At 42.3% G+C, this 21,472-nt stretch overlaps 1 protein-coding gene across 1 annotated transcript in view; it reads left to right on the top strand.

Moving 5' to 3' along the window:
- The window catches only part of LOC132402182 (olfactomedin-like protein 2B), an 83,884-nt gene extending 63,725 nt beyond the window's left edge, over positions 1 to 20,159 (top strand). Inside the window, exon 8 of the mRNA XM_059984871.1 lies at positions 16,265 to 20,159. Coding sequence (XP_059840854.1) covers positions 16,265 to 16,866 — 602 coding nt within the window. The 3' untranslated portion in view covers positions 16,867 to 20,159. The remainder of the gene's footprint in view (positions 1 to 16,264) is intronic.
- The last annotated feature ends 1,313 nt before the right edge of the window (positions 20,160 to 21,472 follow it).

Raw genomic sequence — 21,472 nt, 5'->3', positions numbered from 1 at the left:
TATATGCTAAAGATGAAAGAAAATGCATGACAATTCAAACAAATCCATATTTACATTGCCTTCGTTGAGCTATACATGTGACATTTTCAAATGCCTGGGTCTTCCCGCCATCACACCATTCAGGGTGGGGGTGACTGCCTTCAGATGCCATGTGCAATCTTTCTCAGACTGCTATGCCGTCAAAGTTGTAGAACCTGCTATTTCTGTCTCTGTTTTAACTTAAATCCCCCTCCATCTATTTTCCCCAGTATCTTTTCTATTCTCTGCTATTCAACTAATAATCTGCTTTCAGCAACCAGCCTTCATTACAGAGTACTGTTACCATTACAGAGTACACCTTAGACTTCTGTCACTTCTTCTACTCACAGACTTCTGTCACGCTCTTGCTGTCTTCCGCCTTCGCTGTGACTTTCACCTGTTTTTCTTTCCTTTTTTTGGTCACTGCTTCCAACCATGCTCTGATAGGCCACAGCTGTATAATATCAACTCCTTTACTGTTTTATGCTTGGTCTGCCAATCCTTTGCTAGGTGCCTACGTTGCTAGCACATAAGCAAACCCTCTATGACATTACAGCAGCTACATCCACTATAGACACTTCACAATTTTTCTTGCATTTTCTTTGGTCTATCTCATTGGCCTATGAAACTAGGTCAATCCCACTGCTATCTCTAAATCTAATACTTGCTGGTGGCCTGAATTCAGGCCTTCCTTCATCATTTTCAGGACTGAGTAATCCCTCCCTGGATCATCCAACCCAGAATACTCCTCATACGCTCAGTAATTACGTTCTGTCTAGTTAGCTGTTTGAATCACTGCCATTATTGTTTACCAGTTACTCTCATCTCCCACTAGTCGCTGCCTCACTTCCCTTTTAAAAGAGCGGTATCTTTCTTCACTGCTGGTGTTCCTGGAAGTTGACCATGTACCATCTCACACCCCCTGGGCCATACTGTCCCATATAGTCCTCAGGCACTTTGAATTTACCAACGTGTATATCTTTAGGATGCATCTGATGAAATTTAACCACTTCCTCAAGCTTGCACCAGAATTCCAAATTCCCACATGCGACTTTAAGCGAGGACAACTCTGACAAAATGCTCTGTTTCTCCCCTGGGGGTGAAGGGCTTATGAATAGTCATAATCAGAGTCAAGGGCTGGCTCAGATCATCAGGGTTCTCGACCTGACTTTGCCTGACCTCATTAGGTGCTATTGGGGTGAAATATGCGTGAAATTCCCACGCAATGCAAAACATAAATGACGGATACAAATTAAACAGTACACACTTAAACCACAGCAAACTCAGCAATCTGCCATATATGTGCGTCTAAGCTCAGATGATCCCCGCTGTATTCCTTTGCATAAAACTTACAAAATGTGTATACTAAAATGCAGCTCCTGGAACGAGTATATATATGCCCCCAAAGGGCTTCAATAACCACCCTTCGCAACTGGTGGCCCCATCTCCCCAAATTAACACACGAAGTTTTGCGCTCATGCAGAATGCACACACCACTTTTATATCTACCGGTTCAGCTCTCTGTGTTCATGATACCTCACATTACCATGTACCACTGACCTGAGCAGATTGAACTATGAGTGCTAATTTTAAAAATCCTCGTCTACTTAGACTGCTAAGATCGCTAGCCACATGATGGGTTGCAGAAGGTATCCCACATCTGACACCAAATGTTGTATGAATGAAGTACTGGTAGTTATTAACAGCCTGTTTATTTGTCAAATCAAGATTCATTAGGCATCATACTGAGGCTACATCCACACTAGACCGGATAATTTTGAAACTGCTGGTTTCATGTAAAAGCAATAGATGTCCACACTAAGCGTTTTTGAAAATACTTCTGTCCACATTAAAATGGATATTTCGGCGAATCTCCTACTGCACAGGACACATCTACTGAAAACAAGCGATATGTTTGGTGTCGAATCTCGCCGTGAAAGAGTTGGTGCGCGTTTGTTCAGTTACGGACTAGAAAAACTTAAATGATGGATAGCTGTTGGCTCTCTCACAGGAGGACTTATAACTAAAAAACAAATACTGGAGCATATGGAGGCAACCGACAGGGAGTTTATGGACAGTATGACCCGGTTGACAACGAACATTGAAAGACTGACTCACTCTGTTGCATTAATAAAGCCCCTTGTTAAATGTATAAAACATGTCTGCATCAGTATTATCTTGTATTTCCATACAATGTTACATTAGGCTGTTACACATCTATTGTCAGAGAAGTACGTGCATAAATAGGTAAACCACCTTCATACAAGCAAGGACAGAAAACAGGGCAAAGTGAATATACTTATTTATTCAGTAAGTTATGGATCAAAGTATTTGGTGAGTGCATTTCTAACTTCTGGCTTCAGTCCCGTTGCTGTCTGTTCTGAAATTGTTAGATTGCATTCAAGAAAACAATGAAATGGTGCACTGCAGTCACCATTTGTTCCAGCATGTCATGACAGTGTTTCTAGATTTCTCTGGTAACCCCGTCTGCACTGCTCTGGCCAATCTGGCATTTTCAAAATTACACACTCTGGAGGGCATTTTAGAAAAGTTCTGTTTTCAGGGGAGGAAAAAGTCATTTTATTGTGGACAGAGGGTCAGAACAAAGAGAAAAATCTTTGGTTATCGATTGATCTGGTCTATTTTGGATGTAGCCTGAGGCCCTTTCAGTCGAAATATCTACACTCATTTTATATGCTAAAGATCAAAGAAAATGCAGGACAATTCAAACAAATCCATACTTACAATGCTGTTTTTGAGCTTCATATGTGACAATTTCAAATGCTTGGATATTTCCAATATCACACCCACAATAAGTGTTAATTACTATCATATCCATGCAATGGGATGTTGATTGGATTCTGCATATGCAGACAATCAGTTAAATGCTTGTTTCCTGATCTGTCTGGCCTGCATTTTAAATTTAATCTTAAATTCATATTTGAATCTGAAGGTTAGTGGCTGAAGTTGGTTAAATTAAATGCTACCTGTGCTAACCCCAAAAATTGCTATGACACTCACTTTACGCTTATGGTTGTGAGGCTATGCACAGCTCCAGTGCCATATTTAAGATCGCTGATAACAAATCAAAGGTGCTGACATATCAGTATGTAGGAGGGAAATTGGAAATCTGGCTGAGTGGTGCCACAACAAATGTATGGCATCCGTTAGTCTCGCGAGACCATGCATCTGTGTCTGGAAAGTCTTCTGCAGGGTGCAGGCCTGGGCAAGGTTGTATGGAAGACCAGCTGCTGCCCCTGCAGCAAGTCTCCCCTCTCCACACCACCGATGTTGTCCAAGGGCCAATACAGCTTGGCACCAGTGTCGTTGCAGGAGTTGCTAGAACAAGGTTGAAGACAACTTCGGACTGCCTTAGGGACTCCAGCTCCGGATTCGTCCTCAGGGTTTACTCTCGAAGCCTTTCCCATGAGTGGGTATGGCCGCAAGGCAGATTTTTCCCTCCCTTAGATGGACTGCCTTCCCAGGCTGACAAGTTACATTACCCGAAACAAATACCCACAATAAATACCTCTCACTTAATGTCAGCAAGACTGAGAAGCTGATTATTGACTTCAGGATTAGGACACTGGAGGTCCACAAGCCAGTCAGGGGATCAGAGTTGAAGAGGGTTAGCAACTTTAAATTCCTCAATGTTATCATTTTTGCGTATCTTTCCTGAGTCCAGAATGTAAGTGCCATTACAAAGAAAGAATGGCAATGCCTCTATTTTTATTAGAAGTTTGTAAAGATTTGGCACATCATCTCAAACTTCAAAGATGATTACTGTAGTCACCTTTTGCTGCTTAAAAGCAACAGCGAGGACTGGCAACAGATTCTGTCCTAGAGTGGGGCCAGCAGTAACTTCAAACAATCATGACGTATTCCCTTCAGGAGAAGAAACTGCAGTCTAAGGAAATACTGATACAATCAAAATGCTTGAGGAACTCAGCATCTATGGAAAAAAAGTACAGTTGATGTTTTGGGCTGAGTCCTTTAGCAGGTCTGGAGATAAACATATGGGACATTTTGTGTGTGTTGCTTGGATTTCCTGCATTTCCTGGATTTTCTCTTGTTTCTTCAAAGAAAGGGGCTTCCCTTCCTCCACCGTAAATGCTACCCTCAACCACATCTCTTCCATTTCACGCAAGTCTCCTATTACCCCATCCTCCACCATCCCACCAGCCTCTACGTCCAGTACATGATTCTTTGGAACGTCTGCTATCTCCTATGGGACACCACCACCAAGCATATTTTTCATCCTCCCCTCACTTTCTGCTTTCTGCAAGGATCACTCCCTACACAACTCACTTGTCCATTCGTCCCTCCCCACTGATCTCCCTCCTGGCACTTGCAAGTAGAACAAGTGTTACACCTACACCTCCTCCCTCTCTACCATTCAGGGCCCTAAACAGTCCTTCCAGGTGAGGTGACACTTCGCCTGAGAGTCTGTTGGGGCCATCTACTGTACCGGTGCTCCCGGTGTGGCCTCCTGTACTTCGGTGAGACCTAACATAGATTGGGAGACTGGTTCACCGAGTACCTATGCTTCGTTCACCAGAAGAAGCTGGATCTCCCAGTGGCTGCCCATTTTAATTCCACTTCCCATTCTGATATGTCAATCCATGACCTTCTCTACTGTTGCAATGAGGCCACAGTCAGGTTGGAGGATCAACACTTCACATTCTATCTGGTAGCCTCCAACCTGATGGCATGAACATCGATTTCTCAAATTTCTGGTAATGCCCCTCCCCACCTTCAACATTCCCCATCCCCTTTTCCTTCTCTCACTGTATCTCCTTGCCTGCCCATCTCCTCTTCTGGTGCTCCTCCCTGTTTTTCTTTCTTCCATGGCTTTCTATCCTCTCCTAACAGATTCTCCCTTTTCCAGCCTTGTATCTTTCAACCAAACAACTATCCAGCTCTTTACTTCAACCACCCTCCTCCGGTTTGCACTCATCACCTCGTGTTTCTCTGTTCCCTCTCTTACCTTTTAAATCTACTCCTCAGCTTTTTTTTTCCAGTCCTTCAAAGTCCAGCCTGAAACATCAGCTGTACTCTTCTATAGATGCTGTCTGTCCTGCTGAGTTCCTCCAGCATTTTGTGTGTGTTGATCTGGATTTCCAGCATCTGCAGATTTTCTCTTGTTTGAAAATACTGATACATCTGTTTTCGATGGATTTCTAAAGTGTGCCTGCACTAAATCTTCTGTAATGTATAATCCAAACCTACAGTAATTTTCCGCAACCTCAAAAACGTAATCCACTAAAGAGGTCTAGGAGCATAGTGTGCCATTTCCTGAATTTTATGCCCACAATTGCTTTCTTGGAAATGTTGAGCAGGAAGGAAGAGGATCAAGTATGCAGAAAGTGAACCACTTCCTGGAGAGTGCTTTCATTTCTTATGAGCATGTTTTGAAGAGAGTCACTGGGAGTGGATGGTAACCTGTGAGTTGGTGGGAATTCAGTGAAGAAGGTTAAAAAGAGTTTCAAAGAAAAACTAAACACCCAGAGAAACTAGTCATCATTTTATCCATTTCTGTTTTACTCATGTTAAAACAGTGGTCCCCAACCACTGAGACACGGATTGGTACTGAGCCACAAAGCATGTGCTACCGGGCCACGAGGAAACGATATGATTTGGTGATATGAAATGAGCCAGCTGCACCTTTCCTCAGTCCCTGTCACACCCACTGTTGAACTTGAATGCACACGAGGTCATCAGTCGCCTAAACATAGTGATACCCTTGCGCCAGGGATCACTGGTTGGCCTCAGGTAACCGGCCGCCTAGTGCGGCCGGTGAGAAGTGCCGTTGCTACTGGCCTGGAGTGTGGAGAGATGGGCGCCACATCTAAACCTGTTCAGCACACTGAATGTTCGTGGGGAACCCAGTGCTAAAATATTCACAGACGACCTAATTTGGGCTCAAGGTTTCGTAAGTAGCAGAGCAGCTACCTCGCTGTGATCTACTGAAAGTCATCCCTCGAGCCAAACTTTTGTTGGCCGATAGATCCTACCTACCAACAAGGGGGGAGGGGGCAGGCGCACTCCTCCTCCTCACTCTCTGGACTGTGACCCCCACAGCCCTGGCACGGGGACCTCTGGCCCTGACCTTGTCCTCTCACTCCACCCACGACCACCCGCACCTGGCGAAGGCATCTGGCGGTGGGTGGGCAGGAGGCTGGAGTTCAGGCCCGGAGGCTGTCTAATGAGGCAGTGAAGCCCTCAAAACTGCTTCGGTACCCTGAGTCCAAGCACCCAGCACTTAAAGACAAACCCACTGAGTTTTTTGAACTGAAAAACGTGAGCAAGCGGGACAGAAGCAAGTGCTGAGAGCCACGGAAACTAAATTGCGGAATAGACTGGATATAAGGAACCCCCCTTTTGAGTATCGCTGTCTCCCATCACCCCTCGATGGGACCGTCTTGTTGCAGGGAAACAAGCCTAGGGCTCCCACTGATTCAGTGATATTGGTGTGTTGCAATGATTTCATATGTTCATACGAGGAAAATATGTGCTGTGTGTTTAATATCCAAACGTTACTTAAAATGCTATGATGCTATTGACTTATAAGTGACTTATAATTGACTTACCCCTATATTCATGCGAAGTAAATATGCACTGTGTCTTTAATACTAAATTCATTAGATAAACCCCTTTAGAAATGAAATTGAGTGTATTAGCTACTTATAAGTGACTAATAGTTGACTTATCACCTATATTCCGGTCGTGATTAACACTCCCCACCCCCCATCGGCCGATCTGCAAGAATATTGTCAATATTAAACCGGTCCGCAGTGCAAAAGAGGTTGGTGACCCCTGTGTTAAAAGTTGTTTATTGATTACAGGTCTGCCTCCTATATTATAATTCCAAGCAAGATCATTATCAGACTCTTGAGACCTCACTCTGTGACTGCACCCTCGATTTCCTGACCAACAGAACACAATCAGTGATAGGCAGCAACACCTGCATCATGATTATTCTCAACACTGGTGCTTCACAGGACTGCATCCTCAGTCCCCTGCTCTACCCATTGTATACTCATGAATGCATGGCCAAATTTTGCTCTATATAAGTTTACTGTAACTCAAATAATTATGAGCCTGAAAACAGGGAGATTGAGAGCTTAATAACATGATGTCAAGACAATAATCTTTCCCTCAATGTCAACAAAACAAAAGAGCTAGTCATTGACCTCAGGAAGAGGGTGGTGTACATGTTGCATCAAAGGTACTGAGGTTCAGAAGGTAAACACAAGGAAATCTGCAGATGCTAGAAGTTCAAGCAACACGCACAAAATGCTGGTGGAACGCAGCAGGCCAGGCAGCATCTATAGGAAGAAGCAATGTCGATGTTTTGGACCGAGACCCTTTGTCAGGACCCATGACCACCCGCACCCTTCGTCCTGACGAAGGGTCTCAGCCCAAAACGTCAACATTGCTTCTTCCTATAGATGCTGCCTGGCGTGCTGCGTTCCACCAGCATTTTGTGTGTGTTGCTTGAGGTTCAGAAGGTTAAGAGCTGCAAATTCCTGGGAGTGAACATCACCAGTAGCTTGTCCTTGTCCAAGAAAGCTTACCAACACCTTTACTTCCTCAGGAAGCTAAAGACATCTGACATGTCCCTGTCGACACTTAGCAAGTTGTATTAATGTACCACAGAAAGCATCCTATCTGCATGCATCATGGCTTGGTATGATAGCTATTCTGCCTGCGAGAGTTGTGGACACAGCTCATCATGGGAACCAGCTTCCCTTCTATGGAAGAAGAAGGAGAAATTGCCTTTCAGCTCACGAGAGAGCATAGCAATTTTTTTGCTGTTGATATTTCCGTAGCAAGGAATTTCTTTTTCACAAGGTCGAGTTGCTAGCTCGACACTCAATCCAGCACGGATAGAAAGTGTTCACATGAGCCGGCTGGATTCGAACTGGGGACCTTCTGCCCCAAAGTCCAGCACTGATGCCACTACAGCACCAGCCAGCTCCCTTCTATGGACTCTGTCTATATTTTTTGCTGCCTCAGTTAAGCAGCCAAAATAATCAAATACCTCATCCACTCCGAACATTTTTAATTCTCCCCTCTCCCACTGGGCAGAAAGTACAAAAGCAAATACCACCAGGCTCGAGGACAGCTTCTACACTGCTTCTATAAGGCTATTGAATGGATCCCTAACACAATTAGGTGGATTGTTGACCTCACAATCTACCTTGTTATGGTCTTGTCAACCTGAACTGCTCTTTCTCTGTAGGTTACTCTTTATTTCTGTTGTTATTTTACCTTGTACTACTCCTGTGCCCTGTACAATGAATAGATCTGTATGCACAGTATGCAAGACAAGCTTTTCACTCTAGCTTGGTACATGTGACAATAATACACCAATTCCAACTAAAATTTATAGATTGAAATTTTCCAAAGATGACTTATATGAGGTAAAGAGTAATTCAACTTCAGTCACCTCTTTGTAAAGAAAGCAGTGACAATTTGACTTATTTGGTTTGATGACCATGAATAATGGCTTAATCAAATGCTATATAAATTGCTGGCCAGGTAAAAAGGGCCATGGTGGGCTAAATAATGACATTTTAGCAGTTAGCCATCAATACCAGCATCAACACGTTACAGTAGTTGCTAACTCAAGAGTATCAGAACAGCCTTCAAGATGTTTGCCCTGACCCAACAGCCTCATTTTGGATTATGCATCTGAAAACTGACATATCTGGAACAAACACACCATTGAAGACTGCGGTGTGATTTAAGAACCCTTACTTGATGAGTATTTCAGGCTGCCTCCGGAGTTCAAGATTGCTATTTAACCTTGAAATGATAGCCACCTATCATTGTGCAAGGTTGTTCTTAGGATCCTTTGTCTCTGTAACTCTGAGACATGTTAACAATGGAAATGATTGTTTGTTAAACTCAATGTTACGAGCTCTCTTCCTTTCAAAGTGTTCATGGAACCATCTGAAGGCCCATTAGCCTATGCATTTGGGTGGATATCAGGATAATTCCCTTTAGTTCAGAGATCCTTTCAGTAGAAAATGTACGCATTAAAAAGGTGACACTCTCCCAGCTTCTGTAGTGTAAATGAAAATTAATCGATTAGAAATAAGTATCGACCACTTTATGGACCAAAACTGATAAAAATGATAAAAGTGCTATTTTTTGATCATAGAAATGACAATTATCTTTGTGCAAGGTTTTAAAAGATTAAGGATTGTGTAAACTTGCATTAGTTAATGCATGTACCAATAAGAAATAGTACTATCTCAGGGATAATCACTTTTGAACAAGCATTTTTTTCCAACCAGAAAAAGGTGGTAACTCATTAAGATGGCTATCAATCTTAAAACCTTTATCCTTAATGTCATTAGTCCAATGAAAAATCTTTTGTTTTGCTATTTGTTAATTTTTTAGCATCTGGATTTTGCCCTCATCCCTGATTGTCCTGGAATTTGCAAGACCATTTCAAAGGAGACCAGAGTGAGATATACCCTGGTGCTAGGAAGTTTCTATTTCTGCATAAATATGACATAAAATGTGATCAGATCTTCATGCAAAGATAAACAGCATCCAATTAAATACAGTGCCTATAAAAAGTAGTTGTAGAAACATAGAAGACCTACAGCACAATACAGGCCATTTGGCCCACAAAGTTGTGCCGAACATGTAGGCTTACCCATAGCCCTCTATTTTTCCATGTACCTATCCAAAAGTCTCTTAAAAGACCCTGTTATATCTGCCTCCGCCACTGTTGCTAGCAGCCCATTTCATGCACTCACCACTCTCTGAGTAAAAAACTTATCCCTGACATCTCCTCTGTACCTATACCCCAGCACCTTAAACCTGTGTCCTCTTGTGGCAACCATTTCAGCCTTGGGAAAAAGCTTCTGACTATCCACATGATCAGTGCCTCTCATCATCTTATACACCTCTATCAGGCCACCCCTCATCCTCCGTCACTCCAAGGAGAAAAGGCTGAGTTCACTCAACCTATTCTCGTAAGGCATGTTCCCCAATTCATGCAACATCCTTGTAAATCTCCTCTGCCCCCTTTCAATGGCTTCCACATCCTTCCTCTAGTGAGGTGACCAGAACTGAGCACAGTACTCTAAGTGGGATCTGACCAGGGTCCTATATAGCTGCAACATTACCTCTCGGCTCCTAAGTTCAATTCCACGATTGATGAAGGCCAATACACCATACACCTTCTTAAACACAGAGTCAACCTGCACAGCTGCTTTGACAATAGACAATAGACTATAGGTGCAGAAGCAGACCATTCGGCCCTTCGAGCCTGCACCGCCATTTTGAGATCATGGCTGGTCATCTACTATCAATACCCGGTTCCTGCCTTGTGCCCATATCCCTTGATTTCCCTATCCATAAGATACCTATCTAGCTCCTTCTTGAAGGCATCCAGAGAATTGGCCTCCACTGCCTTCCGAGGCAGTGCATTCCAGACCCCCACAACTCTCTGGGAGAAGAAGTTTTTCCTTAACTCTGTCCTAAATGACCTACCCCTTATTCTCAAACCATGCCCTCTGGTACTGGACTCTCCCAGCATCTGGAACATATTTCCTGCCTCTATCTTGTCCAATCCCTTAATAATCTTATATGTTGCAAGCAGATCCCCTCTCAATCTCCTTAATTCCAGCGTGTACAAGCCCAGTCTCTCTAACCTCTCTGCGTAAGACAATCTGGACATCCTAGGAATTAACCTCGTGAATCTACGCTGCACTTCCTCTATAGCCAGGATGTCCTTCCTTAACCCTGGAGACCAAAACTGTACACAATACTCCAGGTGTGGTCTCACCAGGGCCCTGTACAAATGCAAAAGGATTTCCTTGCTCTTGTACTCAATTCCCTTTGTAATAAAGGCCAACATTCCATTAGCCTTCTTCACTGCCTGCTGCACTTGATCATTCACCTTCAGTGACTGATGAACAAGGACTCCTAGATCTCTTTGTATTTCTCCCTTATCTAACTCTACACCATTCAGATAATAATCTGCCTTCCTGTTCTTACTCCCAAAGTGGATAACCTCACACTTATTCACATTAAACGTCATCTGCCAAGTATCTGCCCACTCACCCAGCCTATCCAAGTCACCCTGAATTCTCCTAACATCCTCATCACATGTCACACTGCCACCCAGCTTAGTATCATCAGCAAACTTGCTGATGTTATTCTCAATGCCTTCATCTAAATCATTGATGTAAATCGTAAACAGCTGTGGTCCCAATACCGAGCCCTGTGGCACCCCACTAGTCACCACCTGCCATTCCGAGAAACACCCATTCACCGTTACCCTTTGCTTTCTATCTGCCAACCAGTTTTCTATCCATGTCAATATCTCCCCCCCCCCCCCCAATGCCATGAGCTCTGATTTTACCCACCAATCTCCTATGTGGGACCTTATCAAATGCCTTCTGAAAATCGAGGTACACTACATCCACTGGATCTCCCTTGTCTAACTTCCTGATTACATCCTCGAAAAACTCCAATAGATTTGCCCTTGGTAAATCCATGCTGGCTCAGCCCAATCCTATCACTGCTATCTAGATATGCCACTATTTCATCTTTAATAATGGACTCTAGCATCTTCCCCACTACTGATGTTAGGCTGACAGGATGATAGTTCTCTGTTTCTCCCTCCCTCCTTTCTTAAAAAGTGGGATAACATTAGCCATTCTCCAATCCTCAGGAACTGATCCTGAATCTAAGGAACATTGGAAAATGATTACCAATGCATCAGCAATTTCCGGGGCTACCTCCTCTAGTACCCTAGGATGCAGACCATCTGGACCTGGGGATTTGTCAGCCTTCAGTCCCATCAGTCTACTCATCACCGTTTCCTTCCTAATGTCAATCTGTTTCATTTCCTCTGTTACCGTACGTCCTTGGCCCATCCATACATCTGGGAGATTGCTTGTGTCGTCCCTAGTGAAGACAGATCCAAAGCACTTATTAAATTCTTCTGCCATTTCTCTGTTTCCCATAACAATTTCACCCAATTTATTCTTCAAAGGCCCAACATTGTTCTTAACTATCTTCTTTCTCTTCACATACCTAAAAAAGTTTTTGCTATCCTCCTTTATATTCCTGGTTAGCTTGCGTTCGTACCTCATTTTTTTCTCCCCATATTGCCTTTTTAGTTAAGTTCTGTTGTTCCTTAAAAATTTCCCAATCATCTGTCCTCCCACTCACCTTAGCTCTGTCATATTTCCTTTTTTTTAATGCTATGCAATCTCTGACTTCCTTTGTCAACTACTGTGGCCCCTTTCCCCTCTTTGAATCCTTCCTTCTCTGGGGAATGAACTGATTTTGCACCTTGTGCATTATTCCCAAGAATATCTGCCATTGCTGTTCCACTGTCTTTTCTGCTAGGATATCCGTCCAGTTAACTTTGGCCAGCTCCTCCCTCATGGCTCCATAGTTTCCCCTATTCAACTGCAACACTGATACCTCCGATTTGCCCTTATCCTTCTCAAATTGCAGATAAAAACTTATCATATTATGGTCACTACCACCTAATGGCTCCTTTACTTCAAGATCGCTTATCAAATCCTGTTCATTACCGAAGACTAAATCCAGAATAGCCTTGTCCCTGGTCAGCTCTCGTACAAGCTGTTCCAAGAATGCATCCTGTAAGCACTCTACAAACTCCCTATCCTGGGGTCCAGCACCAACCTAATTCTCCCAGTTCACCTGCATGTTGAAATCCCCCATAACTACTGCGACATTACCTTTGCCACATGTCAATGTTAACTCCCTGTTCAACTTGCACCCAATATCCATGCTACTGTTTGGTGGCCTGTAGACAACGCCCATTAGGGTCCTTTTGCCCTTACTGTACCTCAGTTCTATCCACACAGACTCTACTTCTCCTGATCCTATGTCCCCCCTTGCAAAGGACTGAATCTCATTCCTCACTTACAGGGCCACCCCACCCCCTCTGCCCACATTTCTGTCCCTACAATAGCAGGTATACCGTTGTACATTCATTTCCCAGGTCTGATTTCCCTGCAGCCATGTCTCTGTTATCCCAACAACATCATAGTTACCCATTCGCACCTGAGCTTCAAGCTCATCTGCCTTATTTCTGACACTTCCTGCATTCAGATATAGAATTTTTCGCCCATTTCTCCTCTCTCTGTTTAAATCGCTGCCTATTGTGCTTAACCCAGCTCCCCAAACTCCCTTCGGGCTATACGCCCATTGAATTTTGTTGTCCTTTCTAAGTTTACTTTTTCTTTCAGCTCATTTAGCTCCCTGTTCCGTCAGACCATCCCTCTGTACATGTGTCCTCCTTATCACTTGTTCCGCCTCACCTTTCTCTACTACACACTTAATATTCCAGAACCGTGTAGTCCCCACCTGTCCTTTATTCTTCATGTCGCTATCTTCTCTCGCATTCTGGATCCCTGCCCCCTGCAAATTTAGTTTAATCCCCCCTGAGAAGCACTAGCAAACTTTCCTGCAAGAATGTTAGTACCGCTGCAGTTCAGGTGTAAACCGTCCCGTCAGAACAGATCCCACCTTCCCTGGAACAAAGCCCAATTATCTAAAAACCTGAAGCCCTCCCTCCTGCACCATCCTCACCATCCTTGAGCGTCCTATGGACTCAGACCCCAAGATCCCCCTGATCCTCTACACTGCCAAGAGTCTTACCATTAATACTATATTCTGCCATTATATTTGACCTACCAAAATGAACAACTTCACACTTATCTGTGTTGAACTCCATTTGCCACTTCTCAGCCCAGTTTTGTCCCACTGTAACCTCTGACAGCCCTCCACACTATCCACAACACCTCCAAACTTTGTGTCATCAGAAAACTTGCTAACCCATCCCTCCACTTCCTCATCCAGGTCATTTATAAAAGTCACAAAGAGTAAGGGTCCCAAAACAGATCCCTGAGGCACACCACTGACCTCCATGCAGAATATGACCCATCTACAACCACTCTTTGCCTTTTGTGGGCAAGCCAGTTCTGGATCCACAAAGCAATGTCCCCTTGGATCCCATGCCTCCATTCTTTCTCAATAAGCCTTGTATGGGGTACCTTATCAAATGGCTTGCTGAAATCCATATACACTACATTAACTGCTCTTCCCCCTTGGAAGTTTTCATGTTTTATTGGCTTACAACAATGAATCACAGTGGATTTAATTTGGCTTTTTTGACACTGATAAACTGAAAAATAGCTGTTGTGTCAAAATGAAAACAGATCTCTATAAAGTGATCTAAATTAATTACAGATATACAATGCAAAATAATTGATTATGTAAGTATTTACCCCCTTCAAGTTAATATTTAGTAGGTGCACCTTTGGCAGCAAATATAGTCTTTAGTCTGTGTGGATTGATCTCTATCAACTTTGCACATCTGAACACTACAGATTGCAAATGAATCATGAGCCCAGTCACAAATTCTCAATTGGATTGAGGTCTGGACTCTGACTTGGCCATTCCTGGACATTAACTTTGTAGTTTTTAAACTACAGTATTCCTTTATAGCTTTGGCTTTATGCTTGGGGTCATTAACTTGCTTGAAAACATCTTCTCCCAAATTTCAGTTCTCTTGCAGACTGCATCAGGTTTTCCTCCAGGATTTCCCTATATTTTGCTGGATTCATTTTATCCTCTACCTTCACAAGCCTTCCTGGGCCTACTGCAGTGAAGCATCCCCACAGCATGATGCAGCTACCACCATGCTTCACGGTAGGGATGGTGTGTTTTTGACAATGTGCGATCTTTGATTTATGCCAAACATAGCATTTAGTCTGATGGCCAAAAAGCTCAATTTTTGTTTCATCAGATCATAGAATCTTCCAGCTGACTTCAGTCTCCCACATCCCTCTGGCAAACTCTAGCTGAGATTTCATGTGAGTTTTTTTCAACAGTGGTTTTCTCTTTGCCACTCTCCCATAAAATTGTGACTGGTGAGGCACCTGGGCAACAGCTGTCTGCATAGTTTCTATCTCAGTCAGTGAAGCTTGCAACTCCTCCAGAGTTGTCATAAGTCTCTTGATGGCCTTCCTCACTAGTCCCCTTCTTACACGGTCACTCAGTTTTTGAGGACAGCCTGCTCTAGTTAGATTTACAGCTGTACCATATTCTTCTCATTTCTTGATGATTGACGTAACATAAAGGGATATTCAGTGAGTTGGAAATTTTCGTGTATCCATCTCCTGAGTTGTGCTTTTCAATAACCTTATCACAGCGTTGTTTTGAATGTTCTTTTGTCTTCATGGTGTAGTTTTTGCCAGGATACTGACTCACCAGCAGTTGGACCTTCCAAGTACAGGTGTATTTTTACTACAATCAACTGAAACACCTTGACTACACACAAGTCTCCAAAAACAGATATTCATTTAACTAATTATGTGACTTCTAAAAGCAACTGTCTACAGCGATGATGATCTGGTGTGTCATATTAAAGGTGTGTGGTGGGGTTGGGGGAATACTCATACAATCAACTATTTTGTGTTTTATATTTGTAGTTAATTTAGATCACTTTGTAGAGACCTGCTTCTGCTTTGACACAAAAGAGTCTTTTTCTGTTAATAAGTATCAAGAAAGCCAAATTAAATTCACTGTGATTCAATGTTGTAAAACAATAAAACATGAAAACTTCTGGGGGGTGGGGAGGTGAATACTTTTTATAGGCATTATAAATAATCAAAAAATGATACTTGTTCATTTATTTTTTGAGCAAAATTATAAAAGATAGTGCAAATTTTAGACCTTCCAAAATCAGATTAGAATAAACTGCATTATTTGTTGTGATAAGTTTTCTTTTGCCAGATACATTGCTCGTTGTAGAATTCATCTGTCCAAGTGGGCTTAATAGATGTAAGATGGAAGTGCTATGATTAATTTCAAAATTGGGAGGTGGTATTTCCATTGTTCTGTGGTTTCCACTGCTCTCACATCAGACAAAGGAACCAGGCTCTGTTGCTGCAGAACCAAGGTAGGAAGATGGAGCTAAACTTCAAATCAGCCATGTTAAGTTTGAAAGGCTGAATAAAAGACTTACCATCCTTCCAATTCAGCTCCCACCCCATCTTCTGACAGCCACCACTATCTTCTGCTAACCAACCATATGGAAGTGCTAACTGTTGCCTGGATTAAGCTAGTTGGACAGGTGCCGGTTAACAAGTGGTGCTGATGGAAGCTGAATAGGAATCAAGAGGCCAGGAAGTAGATGAAAAACTTACTTTAGTTCTCCTGTATTTCTTTCTAGGTCGCTGGAGTAACTCCTACAAACTACCTTACAACTGGATTGGGACGGGCCATGTGGTGTATCATGGGGCTTTCTACTACAACAGAGCCTTCACACGTAACATCATCAAATATGACCTGAGGCAAAGGTACGTGGCAGCTTGGAGCCTGGTGCATGACGTGGTGTATGACGAGGCCACTCCCTGGAGGTGGAAGGGCCACTCTAATATAGACTTTGCCATTGATGAAAATGGTCTTTGGATTATCTACCCAGCCATCGATGATGTGGGCTCCTTGCAAGAAGTCATCATCATCAGCAGGCTCAACACTGTTGACTTGTCCATCCAGAAGGAGACCACCTGGAGGACTGGCCTGAGGAAGAACTTTTATGGAAACTGCTTTATAGTTTGCGGGGTGCTGTATGCAGTGGACAGCTACAACAAGAAGCATGCTAACATTTCATACGCCTTTGACACTCACACAAACACCCAGATCAATCCAAGGCTGCCATTTATCAACGAGTATTCATACACCACTCAAATTGACTATAACCCCAAAGAGCGCATCCTGTATGCATGGGACAAAGGCCATCAGGTCACGTATGGTATCACATTCGCTTATTAGAATGAAAAACCCATAAACACTTGATGAGCTTCCAGCACTTGGCTTTATAAAAGAAATATAAGGGGATTGATGTTCTTATATTAATTAACAGGTTGTAGATCAATCTGTTTTGTGATAATGTAATCAAAGTAACCTGCTTTAAGAGAGACAGAAATACAGACACACAAATGGCCTTCCTTTATCCTGTGCTTTATACAATAATTGCACACCTTGCATGTCATGACTGAGAGAACCAAGATGCCTACTAGTCTTTCTTGCTGAGTTTCAAATGGATCATTCCTCCTGCTCAAATTTGCCATACATCTGACTGACAAACTTGCATGTTCCTCTGGCATTGGTAACTTTGCCGTGAAGAAACCAGCCTCTCTGCCCATATCTCTGCACTTTGAACAGATCTTCATGCTGCCTTTGGAAATAATCACAGGGATGATTCAGTTCCACAGGTCCAATTATGTTTTATAATTTCTAAATTGTGAAACAGCTGCTTTAAGCATCTTAATCTCATGCCTTGATAGATGGCATAACAACAAATAGTATAATGTTTCACTATCTTCTCAAGGACAAATAGCTGATCTCTATATCCAAGCATTCTGTATTGTAGATTATCTCCTCCATGACTGAAAGGTATGAATTATTGAAATATGTGTTGCACCTTACATTCACCAATTAGAAATGACTGCTTCCTGTGGTGTTTAATATTAGTGATCATGTGCTTTATAATTCACAAGGAATTTTTCATCATTTAGGTTTTGCAAATAAATTGGATAACAAGCTTATCTTACACTTTCCGGGTGGGAATATTTAGTTATTTAGTGTAGACCAGTAAAAATAAAAACTGTAGATCGCTAGTGTCCGAAACTGTCAGCAATACAATGTAATACGTGCAGTTAATGATTCTGATATTAATCATCTTGGAGATATGGAATCTTAAACCACTTTGGAAAGAAAATAATGACATGTTGTGCAGGTGCTTCTTTACAACATGCCCTGCAGGTTATGACATGAATGACTGATTCAGAGCAGACTGTTTGGTTTGCTGGGACCATCAGCAACCTGGAGCATTTAGAATATGATATAATTAATGCTGCTGACATCCATTAGACTTCCCATTTATGGCTAAATTTCTGTGTTCGCCAAGGTGATGGACCACAGTGTCTTTCTACTTTATATCCTGAGGGTGAGGACAGGACTTTCCAAAGCCAAACATAAAATAAATACAGTAGAAATTTGCACTCTAATTCCCTCTTGGTTATCAATCATAAAAGGAAAAAAAATCCCTTGAGGCATTCTTACTGAGTTTCAAAATGTTTATTCCTTCTTAAGGTTGGTGTGTCTTTGCCAACAAAACCCACATGCTTCTTTTACATCAGTTGCCTTGCAGAGAAGAATCCAACCTCAGTGAAAGACCTCCCCTTGTCACAGTGCCATAACGGTAAACTTGTGGGCTCCCACAGTAAGAAACCCAATTCAGGATTAAATTAAATTAATAATTAAATCTTGTTTTGTGGTTCTACTCGGAAATTGGTTGACATTTTCCTGAAATTATGTAGGAAACTTAGTCACAGCAGAAGTTTCCAAGCCTTTTACTGAAGACTTCATGGGGGGGTGGGAAGAGGCAGGAACTGGACTGAACTCAGGTCCTGGAGCCATGAGAACAAGCCAGCAGCCAGTTTCCCACCCCTGCCTCCATTCTGCACTGGTGGCACATTTCCCAGCAACACACAGACACAGGCAAGGCACATCATAGCTTCCTGTAAATATTGGTTATTCTATTTGCTTTTGGAAAGAGGTTATTGTCAATATAACCACTAAGTACCTCTAAAAGGGACTGCACTGGCACGTGGAACTTGCGGCACTGTTAAACTCCAAAATCTTCAACAACCGATAAGACCTATCTTGCTCTATAAGATCAGGATGAATTGGACATACAGACTTATGAAGAGATTTTGTGAGAGAAGTGGGGAAGGGGTGTAGTAACTTTTTACTCTTCTCACCTTTTTACAGAGGTACATAATGTCATAAGGAACATATTTTTGGGAGTATATAATATCTTGGTAAAAATAAATGAATACTGTCTTTGTTCGCAGTATGCATCATGATGTAACTACAGATAAATAGAAGTGTTTTATTGGTTATTAAGTATTGAAATTCTATGACTCTTTAATGTGATAGCTGTGAGCTAATTAGAATGTTCTATGGGAATAAAATAAATTGACAAAATGTTAATGAAAATTTAAATAATCTTATCCATTATGATTAAATCAGGTTTCTGCTTGATACATGAAATGAATCAGTGATTGCTTTAAGATATAAATTGAACAAAATATTTCACTCAGATAAAATGAACTCATCATAACAATAGATTATTAAATCATCCTTAGTGACAGGTCAGGGACCACAGGATTAGAGATTGCTTATGTTTTGCTGTTTAAGAAAGGCTCTAAAAATAAACCAGGAAATTATAGGCCGGTGAGCCTGACATCAGTAGTAGGAAAGTCATTGGAAGGTATTCTAAGGGACTGGATGAATGAGTATTTGGATAGACGTGGACTGGTTAAGGATAGTCAGCGTGGTTTTATGCATGGTAGGTCATGTCTAACCAATCTTACAGAGTATTTTGAGGAAGTTACCAGGAAATTTGTTGATGGCAAGACAGGTGGATGTTGTCTGCATGGACTTCAGCAAGACATTTGACAAGGTCCCATATAGGGGTTGGTCAAAAAGGTTCAGTCGCTCGGCATTCAAGATGAGGTAGTACATTGGATTAGACATTGGCTTTATGGGAGAAGCAAGAGAGTGGTAGTAGATGGTTGGCTGTCTGACTGGAAGCCTGCAACTAATGGAGTGTTGCAGGGATCGGTACTGGGCCCATTGTTGTTTGTCATCTACATGTGGTCAACTGGGTCAGCAAATTTGCAAATGACACCAAAATTGGGGGTGTAGTGGACAGCAAGGAAGACTATCAGGGCTTGCAGCAGAATCTGGACCAGCTGGACAAATGGGCTAAAAAATAGCAGATGAAAGTTATGACATAGTGAAAGGTAGGACAAAGGGATCTGAGAATACAGGTCCATAATTCATTGAAAGTGGCAGCACAGGTAGATAGGATTGCAAAGAAAGCTTTTGGCACATTGGCCTTCCTAAATCAAAGTACTGAGTACAGGAGATGGGGTGTTACGTTGAAGTTGTAGAAGGCATCGGTGAGACCTGCTGTGGAGTATTGTAAACACGAGGAAATCTGCAGATGCTGGAAATTCAAACAACACACACAAAATGCTGGTGGAACACAGCAGGCCAGGCAGCATCTATAGGAAGAAGAACTGTCGACGCTTCGGGCCGGGTCCTGACGAAGAGTCTCGGCCCAAAACGTCGACAGCGCTTCTCCCTATAGATGCTGCCTGGCCTGCTGTGTTCCACCAGCATTTTGTGTGTGTGGAGTATTGTATGCAGTTTTGGTCTTCTACCTATAGGAAAGATGTAAATAAGGTTGAAAGAGTACAGAGAAAATTTATAAGGATGTTGCTGGGACTGGAGGATCTGAGTGAAGGATAGATTGAATAGGACTATATTCCTTGGAACATAGAAGATTGAGGGGAGATTTGATAGAGGTGTTCAAAATCATGAGGGGTAAAGATAGGGTAAATGCAAACAGGCTTTTTCCACTGAGGTTGGGTGGGAATATTACCAGAGGTCATTGGTTAAGGGCGAAAGAAGAAAAGTTTAAGGAGAACTTGAGGGGAAACTTCTTCACTCAGAGGGTTGTATGAATGTAGAATGAGCTGCCAGTGCAAGTGGTGCATGCTAGCTCCATTTCAACATTTATGAGGTTTGGGTAGGTATATGGATGGTAGGGGTATGGAGTGCTCTGGTCCAGGTGCATGGGAGTAGGCAGTTTAAATGGTTCAGCATGGACTAGGCCTGTATCTGTGCTGTACATCTCTATGATGCTAAGGGTTCAGCTTACCATCACCTTCTCAAGAGCAAGGGTTAGGTACTGAACACTAGAAATGACAATTTTGTCCACATTCTGTAAACAAATAAAACAGGAAAAGATGAATGTAAATATTTGTTCATGAAATTCCAAAGGGAGTGGTATAGGGAACACTAATTTTTTTTTCAGAATCCAGACCTCATCATTGTTTCATAGTCGGTAGAATTTTGCTGCTGACTTTGTTAAAAGTGTGTCCAAATTAGTGGTTGTCAGCAGGTAGGTGTGAGAAGAAGGAGCTAATCCACTCAATTCAAATAAAAAAATATAACTTTTTATCAGTATTTTCTTGATCAAGAGCTCCTTTTAATTTTGTTAGTTACCTGAATTATCTGGGTTCCAATCACCTTGATATTTGTCAGTGCTGCAGTTCCAGCTCATTGGTCATCTACTTCCTTCAAAGAGATAGTCAATCAAATTGCCCCTGCACGTAATGAGGAGAGGACATGAACTATTCAGAAGAATATTACCGATACCATAGTTAGCAATAGCAGTTGCAAATGTCTTACTGCATTCTGTCCCTTAAGGATCTTATTAAGTGTGATAAAAATTATGAACACATATGATGTTGGGCCTATTAGCCTTTTCTATTACTGTATAATAAATCTGACAATTGAA

The sequence above is a fragment of the Hypanus sabinus genome, chromosome 11, assembly GCF_030144855.1.
Source record: "Hypanus sabinus isolate sHypSab1 chromosome 11, sHypSab1.hap1, whole genome shotgun sequence".
NCBI classification, from domain to species: Eukaryota; Metazoa; Chordata; class Chondrichthyes; order Myliobatiformes; family Dasyatidae; genus Hypanus; species Hypanus sabinus.
The sequence above is the reverse complement of the archived record's forward strand: the minus strand, read 5'-3'. Positions and strand labels throughout refer to the sequence as shown.